Raw genomic sequence first — 25978 nt, 5'->3', positions numbered from 1 at the left:
TATTGGAATATGTATTTGTGTGAGTATGAGTTATATCACTTACTACTTCTGAGTCAGTGAAATTTAGTTTGACTGGCTCAGCCCCAGCCCTCTGAATGCATACAAGCTATAATTTAACTGACTTAAAGACTTAGTGTCTTTCCCATCCTAGATACTTTTATGCTGTATCACAATTATACTTACAGTTTCCTGACTGCCTGACTCTTTTCTCATTCATTATTACATGACTCAGAGTATACCCTCATTTCAGTGATACAGACTACCCTGCCTGGCCTTACTAGTGATGAGGCAGTATCCTATTAATTAGTTTTACATAAGCCCTTTGGCTTACAATGTTACAAAGGGTTGACCCCTGAGGGGCTTTGGAATCTCCATCTGGAGAATACATTCTGCTGCATGTCTCAGACACTACCTGTGGATTGCCTCTGGAATTTAAAGGGTGTTGATCTTTATATCAATACTTTGGGGTTGATTCTGCAGATCCAATCCCTCCCTTTTAGAAATGGGAAGACTAGGGTTCAAAAAAGTTAGGGGTTTTGTCCCTGTTCATAGAGCAAGTAAGTGCCAATAAGGAGGACTTGAATGCTAGTGTCTTCTGAACCCAAGTCCTAGCTTCTTCCTGAATTGCCTTTATGATAACTTTTTCATTTTGATGGGGAAGTACTGAAGACACAAGATCTCAATACAAAGAACAAAACTCCAAATGAAGATAATACTAAGACAAGGTAGTGGGGGAGGTGTATATTTGTAATCAGGTGAATATTCTCAGCTTCGTGGTCTCTACCTTCTGTAAGTACTTGTCTAGCCTTAGAGCTGATGATAAACAAACTACAGTAGTGTAAGAAGTAAGGAGAGAATGCCTTATGTATTTGAGACAGCAACTTCAATGCTGAAGGGAAATTTTAAAAAATTTAAGTAGCAAAAAAATATACATCAGGCTAGAAACTGCCAGGTAATTAGTAAACAACTGTTGAAAATTCATTTCATGCTTTTCAATTCTGACAAGCCTTGACCAGCCCTACTAGACAAAGGTGTCAAAATTAGGGAAGAGTTATGAAAAAAAAATTTAACATGTAGCTTAAAGACTTCTCATGAACTGTAGGAGAATAGGTTTTAGTTTCAGTCACTTTATAGGGCACATAGACTTTAAATTGTTGGTTAGATGGTTGTCATTAGAAGAAACCATGACACCTGAGTATAATTCTGAATTTCATATAGCAAGAGGAAGTACTTAATTTTTTCATCAGACCATTTAAAACCTTACTTTTGTTTTCTTATTAACCTACTCAATGTCCTTCAATTGGCCTCTCTCTAATCTGGTTTCTGACCTCATCATTAAACTAAAATTGTTGTGTCCAAAGTTGCCATTGATCCCTTGTCCAATTTGGTGGTCTTCTCTCAATCTGCATCCTTTTTCACTTCTTTGCAGTCTTTTACACTATTGGTCATCTTTTTCTCATGGATATGTTATTCTGTCTGAATGTTTGTGGCACCATTCCCTTTGGTTTCCCCTCTTCCTTATCTGACCATTCCTTCTCATTCTCCTTTGTGATTCTTCATTCATGTTACCCTTACAAACCAAAATGATCCCAGAAGCTCTGTCTTGTACCCTCTTTTCTTTAAATTCTATACTATTTCACTTGGTGACATCAGCTCCCATGAATGAATTATCATCTTTATAGAAATAATTCCCAGATCATATATCCAGCCCTACTCTCTCTAATGCTTAAGTTCCATAATATGAATTGTCTTTTGGAAATCTTGAATTGGATGTTCCAAAAACACTTCAAACTCAACAAGTTCAGAAAAGGATTCATTATCATTCATCCCTTCTTTTACATATCCTTATTTTTCTTGAGAGTACCATTAGCTTCTCAGTCACGCAGACTTTCTCTCTCTCTCAACCTTGGTGTCATCCTCAATTCCTCAGTCTAATGCACTGAACATATCCAAATCTTTGCTAAATCTTATTTCTACCTTCACAACTTCTCTCCTGTGCCTCTCTTTCTCTTCATTCACACCACAACACTAGTTCAGGACTATTGCAATAGCCTTCTAACTGGTTTTCCTACCTCAAGCCTCTCCCCTCTCTAAGCAATTCTCCAGTTGGCTACTAAGATAACTTTTTGAAAATAGATCTAAGGGGCAGCTAGTTGGTGCAGTGGATAGAGCACCAGCCCTGAAGTCAGGAGGACCTGAGTTCAAATCTGGCCTTAAACAGAGCTGTGTGACCCTGGGCAAGTCACTTAACCCCAATTGCCTCAGTAAAGAAATAAACAAAAACAAATAGGTCTAAGGATGTCATTCTCCTATTCAGGAATGTGATATAGTCAGATAATAAGGAGCTCCAGTAGCTTCCTGTTATTTCCTGGATCAAATATTAAGTACTCTATATGACATTTAAAACTCATAATGTAGACTCTTCTTATTTTTCCATTCTCTTTATACTTTACCACCTGAATCCCCTCCTCCTTATATGATCCAGCTACTATGGCTTACTTATACGTCTTCAAACACAAACTCCCCAATTTCCATTTCTAGGTTTTTGCCTTGATTGTCTTCCATGTCTAGAAGATTCTGCCTCTTCATTTTCACCTTTTTTGGTTTCCCTTACTTCCTTCCAGACTCAGCTAGAGTCGGCTTTTACACTCCTTTGCCCCCTCAGATTATCTTCCATCTACTTTGTATATATTATAGATTGGGTTATTAAATGTTCTCTCTCCCTTAGAATGTATATTCTTAGAACATACTCTGATTTTGCCCTTTTTGTATTCCTAAAGCTTAGCACAATGCTTTATACATGGTGACCATGTACTAACACATGTCTACTAACTTCCTGGCTCCTTAATAGTTCTAAGAAGGAGAAAGCAAGAATAAATTAATTTCAAAGATGATAAGAGCAATCTCTACTTTTAAGATCCCAGACCAAATAATTTTACAAGTTCATATAGAACATGAAGATAATACAGATCAATGGACAAATAAATTGTCAGTCTCTTGAGAATTTTCCTAATTCTCCAAATAATGCCAAATGAATTGTGAAGAAGATGCTCAAGATATGAAATAATATTGGGAGTACAATTTAGATGTGACCTCAGCTCAACGTTATAACCTCTAAGGTTAGAATCTAACTCTATCCCAAAGAGATTTTAAAGAAGGGTAAGGGACCTGTATATGCAAGAATATTTGTGGCAGCCTTCTTTGTAGTGGCCAGAAACTGGAAACTGAGTGGATACCCATCGATTGGAGAATGGCTGAATAAACTGTGGTATATGAATGTTATGGAATAGTATTGTTCAGTAAGAAATGACCCGCAGGATGATTTCAGAAAGGCCTGGAGAGACTTACGTGAACTGATGCTGAGTGAAATGAGCAGGACCAGGAGATCATTATATACTTCAACAACAATACTATATAATGATCAATTCTGATGGATGTGGCCATCTCTAACAATGAGATGAACCAAATCAATTCTAATATAGCAGTAAAGAATTGAACCAACTACACCCAGCAAAAAAACTCTGGGACACGACTATAAACCATTACATAGAATTCCCAATCCCTATACTTTTGTCCGCCTGCATTTTTGATTTCCTTCACAGGCTAATAGTATACTATTTCAGAGTCCGATTCTTTTTGTACAGCAAAATAACTGTTTGGAAATGCATATGTGTATTGTATTTAATTTATACTTTAACATATTTAACATGTATTAGTCAACCTGCCATCTGGAGGAGGGAATGGGGGGAAGGAAGGGAAAAATTGGAACAAAAGGTTTGGCAGTTGTCAATGCTGTAAAATGACCCATGCATATATCTTGTAAATAAAAAAGCTATAATTAAAAAAAAAGAATCTAACTCTAAAATATGGGTTCTTAATCCTTTTGGGGGGCCAGGAACCACTCTGATAGTTTAGCAAAACTTTTGGACCTCTTCTCAGGATCACATTTTTTAAATTTATAAAATAAACTGGAATACAAAGGAAACTAAATTATACTAAAATGTAGTTATCAAAATATTTTTAAAACAGGTTAAGAATGCCCACCTCAATCCTATCATCCTATAATTCTATAAACCTCTTCCAAGATAGAGAAGATAATAATTTCAAGGCTACTGCTCATACTGAAATTCTAAAAAACTAGCTCTGGAGCAACATACATTAGTATTTTGGAAAGAGTTCCTGCAGTTCCATTTGAGATGATGAACTCTAGAACTTATTTATCTTTAGTTCCCAGAGAATTGACCCAGGGAAGCTTTTATTTAAGGGTTTGGGTTGTTTTTTTTGTTTTGTTTTGTTTTTGGATCCAGAAGTTCTTCCTAAAAGGGTGGATGATCGGCCCTTTGGATTTAGGTCTCAAAATGACACCAAGAAGAATAGGCTTCTGGGATGCACACAAAGCATAACATATGTGAGCATATACACATACATACGTACATATACACATACACATATACACATAGGTCCAAGGAATTGGTATCTCAAGCCCTAGATACTGATTACTTAGTAAAGTCATTCCACATTATCCTCCATAATCTACCACCTTTGGCAAAGACTCCTTCTAGCTGCTCCTTGCTTTCCAGAGCCAATGATAAGATAACTTGGCAGAATGCCCAGATATGGATAGACGATAAAGCCAAAGATGAAGGGAGCAAAAAAAATTAAACATAATTCTGTCATTCATATAGAAAAAAACTTTGAATATGGTTAGAAATACAAGCAATTCCTAGGTTAGAAGTGACTAAGAAACTTTATGCTGTACTTTCTGTACTAAATTAAGAATGATGTTGGAAACATTATTGGTAAGCCCACACATAATTCTGCTCCGTATAGAATTATATTGCTTGGGAAGACACAGGGTGTGTTAAAACCCTTGACATTCTATCCTCCTGAAAGAAATTGCTTAAGAATTCATTGGAATGGAGAAATACGCTGAGTAAGGTGGTTCTCACAATACTTAAAATAATGCTGATCCCCACCCATCCAGCCACAATTGATTAATTTGTGAATTAGAACATGAATTTTAGAAGAGGAAGAAACTGTGTAATAGATGTCTGTTTCTTTGCCTAGTCTGTCAGCATCTCATCAGCCTGGGGACTTGGGGTGACAGACACTTAGGCACATAAATATCCTTGAGCTATTTATACCTGTTGGCTAGTTGGCTGGGGTTGTTTAATATTTATTGGGTACCTTCAATGTGATGATGGATACTGGGGAAGAAGCAATCATTAGAGAAAAGATGGCCATAAAAGGTTTGTTATAAACAGAAGTCAAAAGCCTACTGTATACAATGTTTTTGGATAAAGAATCCATTTCTGGAACTGACCCTTTTTGGCAGAAGCCCTCAACTATATCTAAAGAGAAGACTAGGAGCATTGCTTTTCTGGAAATCCTAGGAAAACCCACATGTATGATGAATTATTCACAAAGGCAGACCTAAAAATGAAAGATAAGGAGAAATATAGAAAGATGAAAAGAAGGATAGAGAGGATTGGGAGGATTAAAAAAAAAAAAAAAAAAAAAAAAAAAAAAAAAAAAAAAAACAAGGGAGAGAGACTCAAAGCCTCTCCTTGAATAAAAGGACATTAATTACAAAATGGTTTGCACTGCCTCTTTCATGTCTTTCATTGTGGTTATATGGAAACAAGAAAGGATCAATGAAGTAGAATATGATCAGTCAGATCCCATCTCTCTGGCTTAAGTGAATTGCAGCTCTCCAGGCAGTCATGCAAATGAAATAAATACAGAGTAGCCGGGCAAGGACTACTGATCTGATGATCAATTATGTAGAGTTAAAGGGGATTGCAGTAGATCTGATTTGTTTAAAGCAAATTTTGAATTGGATTTTATTTTAACTATAAAATAGAATTGCTAAAAGAAGTCAGATATTCCTTTGACAAAAAAAAAAATTAAAGCAGCAGACCCATAAAAAATCATGCATTTTATATAGCAATGACAAAAAAGCACACACAATTTCACAAAAATCTAATGACTTCAAGAGTCTGGATCTTTCAGAAGTTCTGTTTTCATTATTCCCCTCTTCATTTAAATCATAGCAAACATCATAACTATTTACAGGGAAAAGCTAGCAGGAAAAAAGTAAGGACATAATGTCATATAATCCAACAAGCAAAAGTGACACTTTCAAGATATTTTTATCTCCTTCCCAAGTTATATAAATTCTGTCAAACTCCTTCACTCCAGCCTGTCTTCCAGTTTTCTATGTATTATCCCAATTACAACCAATACCCACAGCAAAACATTATTTAAATCCCTGGAGTGAATAGTACCTATATCTTATGTTAAGTGAAGAATCTGATTGCCAGTTAATAGAGAGCCTCAGGAATGCAAAAAAAGCTGAGATATTAGCCCAGTTCCTTGAAGTCTCTATTGTGAATAAAATCACAATCTCTGATCACTGTCTGTATCAGCATACAGATATTCTATGAAAATAACAAGAATTTGTACATTATCCAATGCAGTAGATGGTAACAAAGTCCCTTCCTTTTTATCAGTCCCTAATAATGGCATTCTGACTTTCCTTCCCATGTTATAAGTGACCCAGAAGTAAGATTTAAAAGGGAAAAAGGTTAACAGATGAGAAAACTCAAACATCAATGAATTAATATCATTATAATGAAAAATAGGGGGGGGTGTTTCTAGGTCCCAGTTGATAGTTCACAGTGAGAATGTTCTGAAGCTACAAAGAAACTCTTTAGAATAACTAAACACTGAGATGACCATGGAGATCATCATAATGAGATTCAGCATATGGTTCCATAATAACTATGAATATATTTGACTTTTCCACAGTAACAAAATTATTCTATCATCATCATCACTAACATTTACATAGCACATTATACTACACATTCACTATGTGCCAAACACTGTGCTAAGTATTTGATAAGTTTTATCTCATTTGATCCTCACCACAACCCTGGAAGTTAGTTATTATTATTTCCATTCGCTATGTATCAAAACATATATTTCTCTTGCTTAGATCAATTCTTCTAAGCAGGGGAATTGCAATAAAGCTAAGCCACTGAACAGAGTTTTCATATACAATAGAACTACACTGTGAAGTCACAGATCATCAAAAAAAATATTCTATTTCTCTCAGGTCAATTGTCATATCTTGTACACAAACTGTCACTGAACAAGCACCTGGAGAGTCTGATTTTCATTATAACAACTTTAAGGGGGGAAAGAGTCCTCTTCTTTACTAAATTGGAAATTAAGGCCCTCAACAAAATGAGCATTTTAGAAAGAATACAGTATCCTTGCAGAAGGCAGTGGCATGAAGATAATCTTTCCTAATACAACTGTAGCTTTCAAGAAAAAGAAGATACACTCAATGCTGAGCAATTGTCCTGAATTCATCTGATATGTCAATTTTGTTGTTTCTTTAAATACCTGTCCTCCTGAAAAGATCTCTCCTTTCAGGTACAAAGCCACTCTTAAGTTGGATGTCTCTGCAGAGCACAGGTAATATTTTATTCTTTTATATGAATAGACTTAAAAGACAAATTGAAAGGGCTTGAAACATATCTTATATGCATCTTATATTGCATTACATACAAGTATACACTAGCCACTTAGTCCTATAACATCTATCTCTTTTTTCAGAAAAGGTGAAGGATTCAAACTTCTTAAACAGAGAAAAGGAACTGTCTTCACAAAAATAACAACCATTCCCAACCATGCCCTTTAGACACTTATAATGAAGAAGTTTACTTTGATATCAACACCAAAAAACAGTCTTGATCTGTTTTCTTTTGAGAAAAAATTAATTTCAAAGAATAGAGTTTCTATAGATTTTAACTGAAGTCAAAGTTCCCTTCTTCCATACATACTGATGATTCTATGAAAATGAATTAGGAAAGAGGAAGAACTTTGGGAATATTGGGAGCTTGATGGATGAGGGTGGGTTGGAAGTAGATGAGTAGGGGAATGGGGAAGATTTTATAGGACATAACTGAAGCTGCAAGTTGCCAAATCTTTATCACTTATAGAAAATGATGATAAGGATAATGGTACCCCCCAAAAAAACAAAAGTACTTATATGCAACAGTAACAAAACAATAACATCTATATGTTCTTTTAAAATTTACAAAATGCTGCTTTATATACATAATATAATTTATATAATGTATTTGTCACCTAAAATGTGAAATCAGGAGAAAAAGTGAGTATGGTGTTTTTTAACCTTCTGAACTTGGCAATTCTGTAGCTCCTCTGAGATTATCTGAACACTGGGTAAGCAACACAGCTATAGTCTAACATGAAACTGCCAGGAGGTCTACCTCATTATCAGAGATTCAAAGGACCATTTAGATGGGGGTCATGCTCCCTATCACCACTCCTGCCACAAAGCAGGACTAGATGCTGAAGTCAATTTCATTCCTTGCCTACCAATATACCTTCCTTACTCAGGAGTGTATGTTGGCCAAGTAAAAGGGAGATATAAATCGTATAGACAGTGCAGTTGCCTGCCAGTGCCTTAAGAAAAAGTCTTGCCTTTAAAGAGAAAGAAAAAGCATGGCTGGGTCAACCACATGGTTTCTGAAACGTGCTTGACTTAGCAAAGCTTAGATGAGTAAGGGTGCAGCAGTCCAAAAACAGAAGGTGCAGAAATATGTGACCAAGGTGAGAAGTGCCAGGCTCACTGTGCCTTTAAGGGGCATGGCTAGGAGTTTCAGTGGCGCTGTCCGAGGTACCAGCTATGACTGCGGGCATGCTTACCACATGGTGACTGGGTGCCTTTGTCTATTGAGTGAAAATGAGAAGGAGCCTGCCTGAGTAAACACACCGTAAGAGAGGAGGTACAAATAACAAGGCAGGTGCCTGTGACCTATGAAATTTTTGGATAATTGTAAAAGTGAAAAAATACTACTGCTCTAGTCTTTGGGATGCCTGTGCTGGTTAAACAGGGAGGGGCTAGCTGCATAATAGGAAGGCTGCACCCACAGAGCCCAACACAAAGACAGCAGAATATGGTGTTAAGAATAGGAAGGAGTGGGGGAGGGGAGTGTTGGGAATTTTCGATGCTCTGAGTCCCCAACGAGGAATCAGCACGTTAAACTTGATTAGAACCCCTTCAGAGGGAGGAGGAGTGTGTGTGCGCGCGCGCGTGTGTGTGTGTGTGTGTGTGTGTGTGTGTGTGAGAGAGAGAGAGAGAGAGAGAGAGAGAGAGAGAGAGAGAGAGATCTCCTGCTTGTAGGATCGGGGTAGGGAGGGTACGGAGAAGCCCAGACAGGGTTGGTAGTGGGTGGGTTCCAGTTGCAGAAAGAATATCTGCTTAGAGATGCTCGTCTCTAATGAGGGGTGCTGTCGAGAAGTGACACACACTAACTAATAGCAGCACTGCTGGAGTGTGGAGAGAAGAGGGATGGAGGGAAGAAAGGGGGAGGGGGTAGCTCAGGGAGCAGCACGGCAGAGGGTGTAAAAGGAGAGAAAAACCCAAGAACTAGTGGAGAAGATGCGGAAGCCCAAGGGAAACCTGCCTTGTGTCTGACAGATACCAGGGCCCCTGTGCAACCAACAGCTGTCCTGGTGATGCACACCTGGCAAGGAGCGGGAGGAGAGGAAGTGAGGGTGGGGGGGAGTGGTAAAGGGGGTGAGAAAGAGACTAAAGGAGGAGCCTCGTTGCAGACTAGTGTCTCTCGGTGCGCAACCTCGCCTGTAAACCTCACCCAAGCATGCATGTCGAGTGTTTCCCAACCTACTCCCCATTTAACACCAAGCCACTTCGTTTGCTTTTTATTTACAGAGCCTTTTATACCTTAAACTCTGGCGGGGGATCCTAATTCTTGAGGAAGATTAAGACAACATGTCTAATCAACATCAAGTATTTGGTGCATTTGACTAAATCTGCAAAGCCTCTTCCCTTTGCTTGACACTGCTGCTGCTGCTGCTGCTGCCGCCGACGCCTCCGCCTCCGCCCCCACCCTACCCCCTTTATGATTTGTAGTTCATTAGGAGCAGTAAAAGATTGATAACACACTTGTTTTCCTAACTGCTCGAACCAAGTCCACCCAATTTATCTCTAGGGACCCGTTAAGAAGTCGAACCGTGTCAAATAGTTTAGGAGGAGAAAAGGACTCTAAAACTCGGACTCGGGAGCCTTTCTGAGCTTCCCCCCTAGACCAACTGGAACTTCCAACTTCCAGGTACTTTGGGGCGGTGGCCTTAGATGCCCGTCACCCCTACGGTAGGACACTCCATTCAACAGCCGACTTGAAACAGTCTCCGGCAAACTGTTGGTACCCCCGACGAAAAGGGGCTTTCTTTATTTTTGTTTGCTCCTCGATTTCTGGCACTGAGCTTTCGGGACTTGTAACCTGCCAGAGCCGACTATCCTTGGCCCTCATTTCCCAAGAGGCAAAGGCAGCACTGACGCCTTCCAAACTCATTTCAGGGAGAGCAGGTGGAGCAGTGGGGGGAGAAGGGAACTGATTTCTCTCTAAGAGTGAGATTCTCAGAAACAAAACCTGCAAAAAGTGAACCGCAGGAAGGGAATGGGAGTGGGAGGGTGTGAAAATCAGACAAAGCCTGAAAAACTTGGCACACACATCAGGCTCCCTAGTCCATGAGTTCCTTGGCTATCCACACTGGGGGATGGGGATGTCAGAAACCAAAAGTCTTACCTTGAAAAACACTAGTGCACACGCTGGCCACATCAAAATAGCTCCTTAAACACACCGAAGTGAAGGGTGCACTTTAGGAAAGGTGCAAATTGGAACCAGAATGGGAAAAAAAATAATCCCATCCATGAGTGGTGTGTTTTGATTTTTGCTTGATTTTTTTTTTCCTCACGAGGGGAAATGAAAAGAGGGAAAGGAAGGGTAGGGTGCGGGAGAAAGGATATGGCCAATCGATGAGCTTCTTTGCATATTTCCTGACAATGTTATCTTCTCCGAAGATAAACAGGGATCTGTTGACGGTGAAACAGTTCTGCCTGACCGGAATGGGGTTGTATAAAGCCATAGTCCTGGCCCTCTGGGCTTTGGATTGCTTGTAGGCTGCCGCTGCCCCCGAGGACTGCACTGGTGTTCCTTGCCGGTTCCTGCTCTGCTCGGAGTCTCCATCTCCAGATCCCGGCCTGCCAACCACAGCCTCCCCAAAGCGAGCCATCCTGGAAGTTTAAACAAACAAAACACACACAAAGGTGATCCGAGCCGAACGCCCCACACCTAGCGACAAGCAGAGACAGACAGAGGCAGCGAGAAACAGAGGCACCGAAATGGAGAGGCAGCGACAGCAGTCGCTGAGAGCCAGAGGCAGCAGCTGGCGGCAGCACCACCACTCTGGACCGTTCAGTCTAAAGGCGACTGCTGTGAAGATCCATCCCTCAGCAAGAGGAGGGAAGGAGGGAAAAAAGGAAAGGGGCTCAGATCCTACAGGCAGTGTCTTTTCCTTCAAAGAGTCAGGACATGTTGGCGCTTGGGACCGGGGGGGATGCGAGTGGGCTGGTTTGCCCTTCAAACATCGCTCTTCTGGAGACACACACACCCCAGTTTCCAGAGACGGGCTGTCACTGGCTCCAGTCCGTAGGTAACAGTTTGGTGATTGATTGGTTGGGGGAGGAAAAATGAAAAATTAAAAAAAAATACTTTGAAAAGGATGTTGAACAGGGAACGGTGAAGCTTTGTCCCTGAAAGACAGTTTAAGCGAACAACCCTAGATTCCACAGGGACAGTCTTGGGTCTTTAAATCTGCCAGTACAGACGCAAATCAGTGGAGGGATGAGAGGGAGAAGAGAAATGCATAAATCAAGGTTCCTTCTTGCTGTCACCACAACCTTCCCCCCCACCCCACCCCGGCCAAAAAAAAAAAAAAAAAAGCTGCTCCCACAGGGGGGAAATCACTTCCCGATGGTCCTCCTGCCTTAAAAGTTAAGCCTGGAGAAAGCAAAGGCAGTTCCCAAGTCGTTGCCGGTGCCCAGCTCAATGCCACCGATCAGCAGGCAGCCCAAACGCTAGTCTGCACCTCCTCCGGGGGCGAGGACTCCGGTGAGGAAACAGGTTGCTGCGTTCAGGCTGGCCTCAGCCCGACGCGGGAGGGGTCCAAGGACTGAACTTCCTCCCGAACGACTCAATCTTCCCCTGCAACCTAAACATCCTCTCCCAGAGAGAGGAGGAGGAGACAGGAAAGGGGAGAGGAGAGGGTGTAAGGAGGTTGGGAGAGCGAAGGGAGGGGGAGAGACAGGAGAGGGGAAGAGCAAGGGGAGGGGGGGGAAGGAAGAGCTCAGCAGCTCACCACTCACAAGCAGACCTGGAGAGAATGGGGATGGGGGTAGGAGGACGTGGAGAGGAGTGGGCGGAGTATAATCAGGAAGAATCTCGGGCAATAATGGTAGTGCGGGTTGGGGGGGGGGGGTGTAAGGGGGAGCTGCTGTTTTTTTTTTCCTCTAAAGCAAAACGGCAGCATGCAGTCTTCGTAGTCCTTCCTAGGCAAGAATCTCCCCAAAGGATGATTCCAAGGAAGAGACCGCACGCAGCTGGCGACAGTGTGCTTGATCTGCCAACGGCCGGGGCTGGGGGCGCACATGCACGCGCTTCTCCTTCTCCCAAATGATTTCAACGAGCTAGCGCGGAGGCTCGGAGCCAAGTTCTTGGGGAACCTCGGGAGCAGGGAGCTGTGCGCATATCGCCCCCTGCTTCTCCATTCTTCCCTCCCCCATCCCTGGGTTCGCGTTCCAGACCTCCCTCTTTCATCTCTTTGCTGAGCCCCAGTCGGAAACTCCAGAGCATCTCCTCCCCGTCAATAGCTCCATTTCTCCATGGAAGGGTCTCCCTAAACGGAAGTCTACAAGTGAGGTGTTCTCTTCGAGAGGAATCAGATGGGGACCCTAACCTCTCCGATAATTGAAACATCTTCTCATGGAAACTTCTGCCTCTCCAACTCGGGACTTTCGGGGGCAACCTCCAAGCTACAGACCAGTCCCCTTGGGGGGGGCGGATAATATCCCTCTGACTATCCATTCCGTACCCCTAGATCTTGACTTCCGAATCTCCTCTACTCTGAGGTTACCTGGGCACTTGATGAGGGTCTCTGAAAAAACTGATCATTTTTATATTTTTACCCCTTCAAGAGTGTTTCATGCCCTATATCCTTCAGTCTTCCTTGAGTCATCTCTGCTGCCTTTTTCGACGACCCCCTGCCCCTTGGAAGGGAGAAATAAAATAGAACAGGTAGCCTAGTGGCAGAGGTAAGGTAGAAAAAAGGAGATATCTTTCCATCCACACTTGAGAATGCTTGTTATCTCGGGCCCAATTCCCACCCAAATAGAAGATACCCCAATTTGTACTTCTTTATTCACTCATACCGTGGGCAGTACCAGGGTTCTACAGGGTGGAGAAAGCCCCACAAAAAGAGCCTAGATACTTGGCAGTAATGACCTGATTAAATCAAGAGTAAGGCAGGGCAACAAGAGAAGGAATGCTAAATCCTGGCCCTAGGGATGCCTAGGCCCTTCTCTTTAGCATCTTGGGGCTCTCTGATGTCACCTTTCCTGTGGACAGATGTCAGCACCCACTAACCCTCTCCATCTGCTCTCCAATTTACAAAGACTTTTCATCTCTGCTTCTTCCAGCTTTGTCCCAGGTTGCCATTTCCTTTTCTAAATTACCAAAAGACTATAGCATATATAGTAGGAGGGCTGTCCTATGAGAGTGTTAGGCTGAAATACACCTATGATACTGGCTGTAAATCCTAATGGAGAAAAAGGCCAGAAAGACCATGAGTGAAGGAACATGAGACACTCCACAGTGTGCCTTTGAAATTGTATCTCTGTGTGATATGTATAAACAGTGTGAAGGAATTTGTATATGAAGGAATAATTGGAAATGAGTGTGGGAACAGATTATCTATTTTCCATGGAATAGTGTATATGTGTTTATATATGTAGTATATAAGTACATATTCATGGGTGAGCACACATGCATGTGTTTACACATGTATTCTATATGTATGTACTATACATGTGTGTCTGTATTACATGAGTATATATGTGTACATATACATTCTGTACATATATTATGGTAAGAGTACATATACATGAGTGATGAGTACATGTATACATGAGTGTATATGAGTACATATATACATGAATACATGCATATGTGTATGAGTACATATGCATTATGTAAGTATACATTTGTATGCCCTGTATTGTTTCATCATGTACACATGTATATGTGATAACTGTAGAAGAAGGTTTAGAAATCTGCAGGCATAAGTTTAATATTCCCATATCTTAGACATAAAATTATTAACCTCATGATTAAATGAAATTCACTTAAGACCAGGTTGCTGAACAGAGCCTACTGCAATCAGTCCTTTCCTTTTTACCCTCTCTGTCCCTTCCTGCCTTACAAAGGGAGGATCTTTTTTCCTTTTACCAAGGCAGCAGCAAACCTGGTTCTTGCTGGGTCACCACTAATGTGTGCCTGATTACTAATAACAAATGACTTCTATAGCTTTCCTACTAGAATTATGACAGAATTGAAATCAGAGGATCAGGGTTCAAATTCTAATTCAGCAGCCCAGGAATCTGTGTATCTCTGGTCAAGTCACTTTCTTCAAATGTAAAATGAGGGGAGTAGAGTTGAACTAGATGAACAAAGTGGTCACTTTCATCTCTAAGTTCATAAGGATCATAGATTTCGAAGGTTTTTGAGAAGCTCTTTAGTAATTTCCCACGTGCTCCACCAGAGACATACCCCAGATAGGGAATAAATTATCTTCTTAAATATGCCCGACATGGTGAATTCTGACAAATCTCTGACTAGAATGTTCAACAATTCTAACTCTCAGGAAATGTTTCCTTATATCTATCCCAAGTCCCATATGCTACAACTTTGCAATTGATCTTATGTCCCTTCCTCATTAGAAAAGCATCTGATTATTCTCTATTAAATTTTCAAATTCTTCAACTTTCTTTTCGCATGTATATCTTCTCTTTTTCTCCCTAAATAATTTCAAATCTATCGATCTACCAAACATTTGTTAGCTAAGTCATATAGAATCATAAATTTAGAGCTGAAATTTAGAGCTGAAATCCATCTAGTCATTTAACAAATGAGGAAACAGAGGCTAGATGACATTAAATCTCTTGCTCAAGATCACACAGGGAGAAGGGGTAATACAAGTCTTTTGGATTCCAATCAAGTCTTTTCTACTACACCACAAACCCTACCTCAGTCAAATATTAATTGCCTACTGTGTGTAGAATTTACTTTTAGACCTTGAACTTCTTTGAACTATTTCTGTAGGAAGAAAGACTTCCTACAACCTTTTCTTGATTTTACCCAGAGCATGAATGTAAGCTTAAGGCCCTCTCTTCCCTCTTCAACACAAAGAGTATAAGTAATAGTCTGACATTTCTATAGTACCCATGAGAGGGAAAGCTATCTTGGGTAAAGAGGCAGGGTTTTCACATTCTATTTCCTGTCTGGGGACCTCCAACTAGAGCTTGATGTGATTCTTCAACTTTAATCAATTTAGAGAAATGAATTGTTTTTATTAGGTTAGGGAGCCTTGATGGAGAGGACTCAGTGAGATTTGGGAGCTCGGTGGGATAAGAGCTTCTTCAAAACCATGGGAGGGATTGGGAATAGAATCTCTGAAAGACACAAGTCAACATTTTATAAGTTAAGGGGCAATCTGGGATAAACTGGTATATAAACAAGTTGGATAAGGACAACCTTGCAAAGAAGGAAGGAGGCGTGGGTGCGTCTGGTGGGGGGAGGAGACACAGGCTTCTTCCTCGAGTGTATGACAACCCCAGCTGGCTGAAGTTCAGATGCAGAAAGGAACTAGGCAAGCAATTCACTGTGAAGTTCTCTAGCATGGTGTTAAGAAGGAACTGGGGCTAAAGGAAAGCACTGCTTCAAATGCAATCGGTGGCTCTCATATCCCTTCCCACTTCCTCCAAAATTATTACCACTCCTTAAATCCTGCAGCCGTATCAGACATAATCATTATGATACTGTTGACTAGCATTTATATAGTGCTTTAAAGATTGCAAAGCATTTTACAATTTGATCTTATTTTATCCCTACAACAACCTTGGGAGGTAAGTGTCATTATTCTCCTCATAGATAAGGAAACTGAGGCAAACTAAGGTTGTGTCTTATCCTGGGTCACAAAACTAGAAAGCATCTGATAATAGAATTTAACTCAGATCTTCCTGACTCTATGTCCAACACTCTGTGCACTGGCACCTGCCTTCATGGTCTCCAAAGTGAATATAGATCACTTTTCACTCCAGAATAAATTTCTGGTTACTCTGAATATTCCACACCCTATATACTCCCCATCTGGAAATATATATATCAATACTATATGGATTCAAGATTTAATTGTCCCCAGTATTCCTTCTTTCCATACTAAATAATCCCTGTCTTAGGATATTGTTCAATGAAATAGTTCCTAATCTTTTGTGTATTTAGATTCTAAACTCCTTGGCAATCTTGGACACATTTTTAAATAATGCAAAGGAAATACTCAATTTTAGAGAGCAGTAAAAATAAACATGTAATGCTTTCCCATACAAGTTCATGGGCCTCTTAAAATCTACCAGCATACATGGAAAAGTGTACATCAGTGTATCAGCGTGTCTGTGTTGTGTGTATGTGTGTGTGTGTGTGCCTCAAAATCTTAGTAGACCCTGAGATCTGCTAGTATGATATGGCCAACTCTAAGTCATAAGAAGGCATCATAGAAGGAAGATGCTTAAGATACACAATTTTCAAATTTCCCTCACAAACAATTTCTTACATAATCCTCACAAAAGGTCTTTCATACCGGTTCTAATATAATCTTCATTTAACTGAAAGTACTTTAATTTTACAAGAGTTAAACAACTTGTGACAACTAGATGCACCAGCCCTGAAGTCTCCAGGAGTACCTGAGTCCAAATTCTGCATCAGACATTTAACATTTCTTAGCTGTGTGATCTTGGCCAAGACACTTAACCCCAATTATCTCAAAAAATTATTTAAAGGAGGAGAAAGGCGAGAAGATAAGTGACTTGGTCAAGGTAACATAGACTGGGATGGGAGCTGAACTAAGTTACATGACTAGTAAGACCCATGTCTTTTGACTCCTAGTTCAATGTTCTTAGCCTGAGACCAAGCTGCCCTTTAAGATAACAATTCAAGGCAACAATAATACAATTTGGACTTGAAAGTTGTCAGAAATTATGCTTAAAAGGTTATCATATTGTGCATACCTTTTGATCCAACAATAGTACTAATAGATCTATATCCCAAAGAAATCTTAAAAGGGGGAGAGAGGAAGACCTCTATATACAAAAAATATTTATAACAATTCTTACTGTGACAAGGAATTGGAAATTGAAGGGATGGTCATCAGTTGGGGAATGAATAATTCATGGTATATTATTATAATGGAATATTACTATACTATTAGAAATGATGAGCAGGTCAATTTCAGAAAAACCTGATTTACATGAACTCCATGTAAAATGAAATAAGAAGAACCAGGAGAACATTGTATACAGTAATATATGATGATCAACTGTGAGTGACTTCCATATTCTCAGCAATTTAATGATCCAAGACCATTCCAAGTCCTATTCCAAAGGACTATGATGAAAAACACTATCCACCTCCAAAGAAAGAAATGAGGAAATTTAAATGAAGCACTCTATTTTTCACTGTCAGTATTTTTTCATATTTTTCCTCCTTTGGGTCTATGTCTTCTTTAACAACATGACTAATATTGTAATGTTTTCATGATTAAATATGTATAAACTATATCAAATTGCTTACTATCTAGGGGAAGAATGAAGAAGAGAAAAAAATTAGAACTCAAAAAAATTTTAAATGAATGTAAATTTTTTCTTTTCACGTAAGTAGGGGGAAATAAGATATTAATTAGAGAAGGGAAAGTTGCCAGAAAGTATACTCTATAATCCTATGGAAATGCTATGTGACTGGAGCCATCATCATAATCAAATGACATTTTCTAAGGTCTCAATGTTCTGAGACAAACTGTTACATAAACAAAGTAGAATCAAAAACTGTCCTGTAAAGGAAGGCAGGAAGATAAAGGATGAGTGAACACACAAGTAGAAATACAAGATTCTCTACAGAAGATGAATGTCAGTCCAGTTGGCTAAAATTCAGATGTGGAAAGGTCTGTGTTGGATAGATGTTTACAAATAAAACACCTTAAGGTTTGGGGAGAGGATGAGGTGATTTTTGTACTATATCACCTAATGGATTCAGTGGCCCTCAGGAAAACTCAAGGGGAAGTTGCCAGTGGATATCCTCTTCAAAAACAGAAATTGAACCGGTTGGAAGGAGGGTGTCTGTCCTGCAGGACAAGAGTCTGTGGGGTACCTTAATAATTTTGTCTGATATTTCCACCTTAATCATTCACAAAGGGAAGGGATGGGGTAAATATGGGAAGCAGTGAACTCTTGCTACTTCCTGGCTCAGTTCCAATTTGAAATTCCTATTCTTCTCAATTCAGCAAAATGAAAGGGTTGTTTGAGATGGTTGCTAACGCCCCTTCTAGCTCACACATTCTATTAAAAAAAAAAGTTTTTCTGGGTTGGGATATTTTTTGCTGTTTTTTTTTTTCCTTTGAAGGGGGAGAGAGAGAGAGAGAGAGAGAGAGAGAGAGAGAGAGAGAGAGAGGGAGAAATTAGATTTATGGCTTCTCTGTTGTCAGAGCACCATCTACTGGTAATTTGTTACATCTCTATTAAAAAAACATCTGGCAAGTAGCCAATGGACATTGCACCTTGCTTCAGAAAGCTCCTATTCCTGTTCACACAAGGTCATATTATCCTGCCCTTTCCAGTAAACTGCTGATTGTTGAAACACTTACACTTCTCCCCACCCTACATATCACCAAAGTAGTAGCCCCCTCAGAGCACCTAAAAATGGGCTAAAGTTGCACCAAGACATAAAATGGGCATGGTCGAATATAACAACATCTTACCCATCTCATCCCCCCGAATGGTTTCTGAGGAGAGTGTTATATATGTGCATGCCTATGGATGGTTAGAGAAGAGAAGTGAATGAGCAGCAATTCTCAAGTGTAGCAGGGTTTTTCCTGAACTATAGGACAAAGAACATAAAATTTAAGAAAGAAGGGAAATTCGAGATCATTCAGCATAACTTCTCCATGTTATGATAAGGAAACTGAAATATTAAGAAATTAAAATTAATCTTAAATAATTTATAACTATTATATATTTATATATAATTTATTTGTAATTAATTAATAAAAAGAATAGGAAAAATAAGAAATATTGTGATGACAAAAATCACATAAAAGAACTGAGTAACTTAAGGATTACTTCTTTCCCATACCAATCACAATGAAGTTGCACTATGCTTAGCGCAGGTACCCAGTACATAGTAAGTGTCTAATAAATGCTTGTCAACTGATTGAGCAACCATAACTAAAAGAAGACCTATGGTAAGGTCAGAACATCATTTGGCTTCATTTCCTCCTTTAGAACTCTGTCTCTAAGGTCTCTAAGCTCTACAAGGTCATGGAGTATATGACTAATAGTATCACATTGAACTGAATATACATCCTGCTCCTTTGCTATATTCCTACTTCTTACCCCCAAGAACTCTTCCAATTGTGTTGTAAGATAATAAGTTCAGAATTTGCATTCAGTAGACACAGACTTAAAGGGGATGGATACAAGTTTATGACTTCTCAGAACCTTGATTCAAACAGGACATAAGGGAACAGAAAACTTACAGCATAAAAGTAATTCACAGTGGCCATCATAATAATAAAGACAATATAACAAACAAATAACATAAATAACATAGCATGCATCATCACCACTCTAAGCAAGTACCAACATCTGAATTTCTTGGCTGAGAGAATCCCTAGTCACAGCTATTCAGAATCTCTGAGTAGGGAAAAAAATCCCAAGCATGGCATCCCTTCAATGGTGAGATTCTCAAAGCCCCTTTCCATTAAGGGGTTTTTATAGGCTGAGAACAAAGAAGGCACTATGCTAAGTATTTTCATTTGATATGTGACTCTTGAGAGGAAGCAGTCTTCCAGGTGCAGCGTGCTCCATCTTGAGGGACCCATCAAGGAGAATATTTGTTCATTCTTTTAGGATGACTGCATTTACTCAGGCCAGGTTTTCAAGGCAAACATAAGTCAGCAATAAAGGAAACTTACTAATCAATGCATCGGGAGGGTAGTCTTCCCTTCTTATGCTTCCTGGCATTCCATCAGATAACTGTGAGCACATTCTCATGTTTGCAGCAAAAAGTTAGACAAAAGACATGGCTGAGACTCACTAGGATTCCTTACACTGTTCTAATTTGCTTTCTTATATATTTCTATTTACCTCTTTGTGTTTTTCCTAGATATAGACTTTTACACAAAGTAAAGGAATAGTATATAGATAAAAGAATGTGTGGTTAAGGGAGAGGCTGGAGGCAAGATGCGGAAAAGTGGTCTTAATAAGTAAAGACATTGGCAGATTACCATTTCAAATAATGAGCCTTACTATTTCAGTGGTCTAATGATTTTAGCGATCATTAAATGGATTCAAGATACAACCCAGGTAAAACATTACAACAGAGGTATCTATATATGATGTACACTCTCAGGTATGAGCATCTTCCAAACTCTAATAGTCAAGCCAAATCATATTCTCAGGATTTCAAATATCCTATGAGCTAGATGACTTTTTTGTTAAAAAGAATAATATTTTTAAATTGCATATATCTATATATTTCTTTTGCACATACAACACACACAACACACAATAAGAGACTATATATTACTGAATTAAATTTGTCATTTCATAAATGTTCAGCCTCTCTCCACAAAAGAAAACCCTTGGCAATTTGGAATGTGGTAGGCTGAGTTTTTGTGGCCTAAACTTTAATCAGCTTCTGGCCAGACTTCCAGAACTGAGCCACATTAACTTCCATAACCTGATCTGGTCTCCAAGCCTTTCCAGTTTACCAGAATTTGCATTTACAGACTTCAAGAAGCCATGGTCAAAGTTTGAACCTGGAGAAAAAATGAGAAAATGAATTTCTCTCTTTCTGTTGGAAACGTGAGCGATATGCACTATGGATAAGAAATATTGGACATGTTATTGGAAAAAGTATGTGTATCAATTGTTTTTATTGACTGGTTTTTTTAAGCTTTGTTACGAGGGAAGGTTAACTGTGCAGAGGAAAGGAAAGGAGTATATTTTGAAATAGATGCAATATAAAAACAAAAGACATCAATAAGACAAACAACAATAACAACTAAAAGCCAGAGTTGGTCTCTGTCCATCATAAAACATCAGAATTTGTTTCTTTCTTGACAAAGGCACTACTGATAAGTCTGAAAATATGGATTTTTACAAAGTAATGAATAACCCCAGGGAAGAGTTGGCACCTTTTTTCTAAGGTTCTGTTCTGAAAAAAGAAAACTAAAGAAACTATTTCAGTGATAGCTAAATAGAGACAGAGACACAGAGAGATACACACAAACCATTATTTTGGAGGGGATTCTGTTTTTGAAAGTGGATTCCTGATAGAAAGGATATCAAAAATATTATTGGCAACTCTTTCAATTTTATCAAAGAACTAGGGTTATTTGATCAAAACAGATGTCCATCATCTAACCAAATCATGACTATGAATAGTGAAATACCACTTTGCCACAAGAAACAATGAACATAAAGAATTCAGAGAAATATGAAAGAACTCTATGAGGCAATACAAAGTGAAGTTAACAGAACCAAAAAAATTATATTAATATTACAACAGTATAAATAGAAAGATTTATTTTTTAAAAAATAAATGGTATGTAATTTAATGACCACATTCAACCCCAGAGAAGAATTGAGAAAATGGACCTTCTCTGAAGATGTGGCCAAAAAAATGGGTATGAAAGCCTACATATTTTCAGATATTGTGTATTTGGTAATTCTGAATTTCTTCTCTTCTTTTTTCTTTATTAGAAGGATAACTTGCTATGGAAGATGGGGGAGGGATATATTAATAAAAGAAAGTGATAACAACATACAAAATATCAGTATTTTTCCCAAAAAGGGAATAGGTTCCTAAGAAAAGGAACTGCAGGCTGATCTGAAATACAGTAAGAGAATGGCTTCAGGGCTTTCCAGGAGAATGTCCTCATTATCTAGATAGAAAAAGGAGAGGAGGGAAAGAAAGCAAATGAAGATGATAATACCTAAACCTCCAAAGAGATTATTATTTCATAGACTTGTGGAGCTGGCCTAAGTAACTCCATGGTGCCCAGTGGCTGATTTCACCCTAAATCTCAAAAAATCTCCAGTGGCTCCACATTTTCTACTAGGTGAAGGTTCAGCTCTGTTGAGTTGATTGCCATTCAAGGTCTATTGCAATCTATACTGTTTGTCAATTTGGAATTACCCATTTTTGTCTATTCATTTTTAAAATAATCTAAGAATCTACTTTTTTGCATCAGTATTGTTTACTCCTCTAAACTCTAATCACAACCTCCCCATTGAAAACCAAAAAAAAAGGGGGGGTAAGGAGGGAAGCCTTGTAACAAAAAAGCATAATTAGCCAAAATGGACCCATTCAATGACCTTGTCTAAAAATATATGTCCCTACAGCTTGTGTTCACCCAGTCAGGAGTTGGAAATGTGATTCTTTATAAATTTTCTGTAAATACAAATTTGGTCATTGCATTGATCAGAGTCCTTAAATCTTTCAAAGTTTTTTTTACGTACAATATTTCTGAATAAATTGCATTCTTGGTTCTACTCACTTCACTCTGCATCTGACCAGAATTTTCTGAAATTGCCTCATCCTTTCTTATGATACAATATTACATTGCATTTATATATGACAGTTTATTCAACCATTCCTCAATATTTAAGAAACCATTTAAGACCAAGCTTCTATGCAATCCCATAGAGAATCTCATACCTGAATGTGGGGGGGGTCTCAAAATTATGATTTATAATCAGTAAATGTTTATATTAATGTGTATATATAACTATAAACCTGTGGTCACAGAAAAAAATTTCAGGCAAAAAGGAGTTACAAGTGGAAAAAGTTTAAAAAGCCTTGATCTAAGGCATTCCCTTAGATTATAGGTCATTGCTTGTGGTTATCCCCTCTCCAGGTAACATCTTTTTTCTTAATACCCTCCACTTGTTTCTTTGTTGTGTGCATGTATATCCAACTCCTTTTTGTCTGTTTTAGATACCAGTAAGGTTCATTTTATACCTGCTCACCCCATCCTTTAATCCATATTTGTATACTCTTATTTTATGCAACCTAATTATAAGAAATAGGAAGTTCCACCTCCTTCTTCCTTTTACACTAATGAGTTTCTTTATACCTTTCCTCTCTTTTCCTTCTTCAAACCCTCAAAACAGAACCAATCCACCCCCAAGATCTATATTTAACTCCATCAATAATTTGAAGACATTATGCTGTGGAGGGATATTTGTTTATTCTCCTCCCTTAAAATATTAGAAATATAGTATCATATAGTTTCTTCTAATTGCCCAAATATATTTGCCTTTCTATGTTTTTCTTGACTCTTTTGTTTATAATGTGAAGTTATTATTCAGCTCTGGTATTTTCAACAGAAATGTTTGGAAGTCCTTATTCTATTCAAGAACCATTTTCTCATTTGTATGATTTTACTCAGCTTTTCAGGTTAAGTTGTTCTTCATATTGTATACTAAGATCTCTGGTTTTAAGTAGAAGCTACCAGCTGTTTTGTGATCTTCAACTGTAATTCCTTCATATTTAAACTGCTTCTTTCTTCTTACAATATTTCTTCTTTGACATGGGATCTCTGAATTTTGGTGATAATATTCCCAGGATTTTTCTTTTGGGGAATTACTTTCAGAAGATGTTCAGCATAGTCTTGCCTTCTGATTTTAATAGATATGGACAATTTTCATTTATAACTTCTTAAAACATGGTTTCCAGGATTTTGCTTAATCATTATACTTAGTGTCCAATAATTAATAATTATTTCTCCTTTTTCTATTTTCTATTTTTATATCATCTATATTATATTTTCATCTATTTCATCAATCCTTTGATTTTATTCTAGTATTTCTCATCAAGTCATTGATTTTTGCTTAGTGTATTATAAATTTTAGGAAGTCCATTTCTTGAGTAAGTGTTACCATTTTCTCTTTGAAGCGAATTACTCTCCTTTGAATTCTTTTCTCCAGAGATTTTTATTTCATTTTATCTCTACTCACTTTTCTATTCTTTTAATACTTGCAGAAAATTCATTTTCCCCTCAGACTCTCTGCTTGAGATTGTTATGGAATTATTCATTCTTTTGAGAGATTTCTGGAGATGCAATAATTTTTTATACTAGATGGTATTGTCTTTAACTTACTCATCTCTCCAACCTTTGTTCCTGAATAGGGCTTTGTACCAAGTCACTGTCTGTCCCCTGCTACACTTCTGAGTGTAACAGTTAGTCCTATTTATTCTTGACTTCGATTCCGTAGCTCCCTGAACCAGTGTCTAATTCCTTGCATTAGATCCTTTGATTCTTTGAGATTCAAAGGTCTGGATTGTTAAGAACTTCTCTGACATCTCAAAATAGAATATTAGAGACCTCTGAGCCACTGAATCTGAGGTATCTTGATCTGAGCACTACTATACTTTACTGATTGTCCTTCCAAAATCCTTACCTGGAGTTTTATGACTATGCTGAAGGTTGCTCAGGGGAACCTTTCATTCCTACTATCTTTGTAAAATATATACATCCTTTGTCCATCTCATATCACACTGGGAAGCTACCCTGTCCTTATTGGTAGCCCTATTAACTATCAGCTTCTGGCTGATTTTTGGTGCAGTTTTGGGGTAGAGACACTCATTCAATTTCTTAAACATTATTCAGTCTTCTAAAAACTTTCAGGGTTTAGCTACAGTACATATGTGGGACCAGAACTTTCACTAGAACCTCATATATTTCTTTTTTGGACAAACTTCCAAGTGGCCATAACTCCCTCATTTGGTATATAAAAAACTTTTCTTTTCAGCTCACGCAAAGCTTGACAATTATTCCTATTCATCTACATTTTACTAGATTTGACCTAGCATACTAATGTGACAAGACAGCATTTCACATTTGTAAAATGCTTCACAGTTTACTTCATCACAACAATCCTCTGGGTTAGATAGTGTAAGTATTCATCCCATTTCACAGATAAGGAAACTCAAATTCAGAAAGATTTGAATAGCAACTTGATTATAGTCAAATAATAAGTGTCAGAACTGGGATTGGATCTTCTGACTCTACATCAGCAAACTCTTGGACTACACAGGAAAACATATACATTCATCTGTCCTACTTGTTTTCTTGATTCCACCATTACCCCAGCTATAGCCTCCCAAATGAACTTTATATATAAACCTGCCATTACTTGTCATGGGTTGAGTCCAGAGGTAGCTAACACCAGATACTATAATCTTTCATTTGATGATTCCATTTTTGTTCCCATAAATTGGTTAGATGGTCCTAACAAATTTCTAGTCTCCCAATTAGCTATTTGTAGTTCCATGATTTCAATCTATCATTTGTGACTCACATACCTTATTTTACAAGATATGGTAGCGAGGAAAAATTATTATATTTAGAATATTTAGAGCAAATTTTAGAACAAATATTAAACTCAAGAACTGAATTTGAGACCTAGCTCCATTACTTACTGGATAACCATAAGCAAGTCATTTAATCACTCTGAACCCAAGTTTCTCTAATTGTAAATAAGGATGATAGTGAATTCACATTTCATTCATCCAACAAGTATTTATTAAATACCTACATTATGACAAGCATAATGCTAGATATAGGAGATATAAAAACAACACAACAAATGACCTATGTCCTCTAAGATCTTCTATCCTATTTAGGAGGTTATAATATGCACATGGAAAAGTACATGAAAAATAATTTGAGGAAAGACCACTAAAAACTA

General features: G+C 38.4%; 1 protein-coding gene across 8 annotated transcripts in view; it reads right to left on the bottom strand.

Moving 5' to 3' along the window:
- CACNA1E (calcium voltage-gated channel subunit alpha1 E) overlaps positions 1 to 25978 on the bottom strand; it is a 597321-nt gene that overhangs the window by 380407 nt on the left and 190936 nt on the right. For all 8 annotated transcript variants that reach the window (XM_031936988.1, XM_003767485.4, XM_031936990.1 and 5 more), the window contains exon 3: positions 10868 to 11134. In XM_031936988.1, coding sequence (XP_031792848.1) covers positions 10868 to 11134 — 267 coding nt within the window. The remainder of the gene's footprint in view (positions 1 to 10867; positions 11135 to 25978) is intronic.

Source organism: Sarcophilus harrisii, chromosome 4, assembly GCF_902635505.1.
Source record: "Sarcophilus harrisii chromosome 4, mSarHar1.11, whole genome shotgun sequence".
In the NCBI taxonomy this organism is placed as follows: domain Eukaryota; kingdom Metazoa; phylum Chordata; class Mammalia; order Dasyuromorphia; family Dasyuridae; genus Sarcophilus; species Sarcophilus harrisii.
Note: the sequence above shows the minus strand (reverse complement) of the source record. Positions and strands in the feature narration are given on the sequence as shown.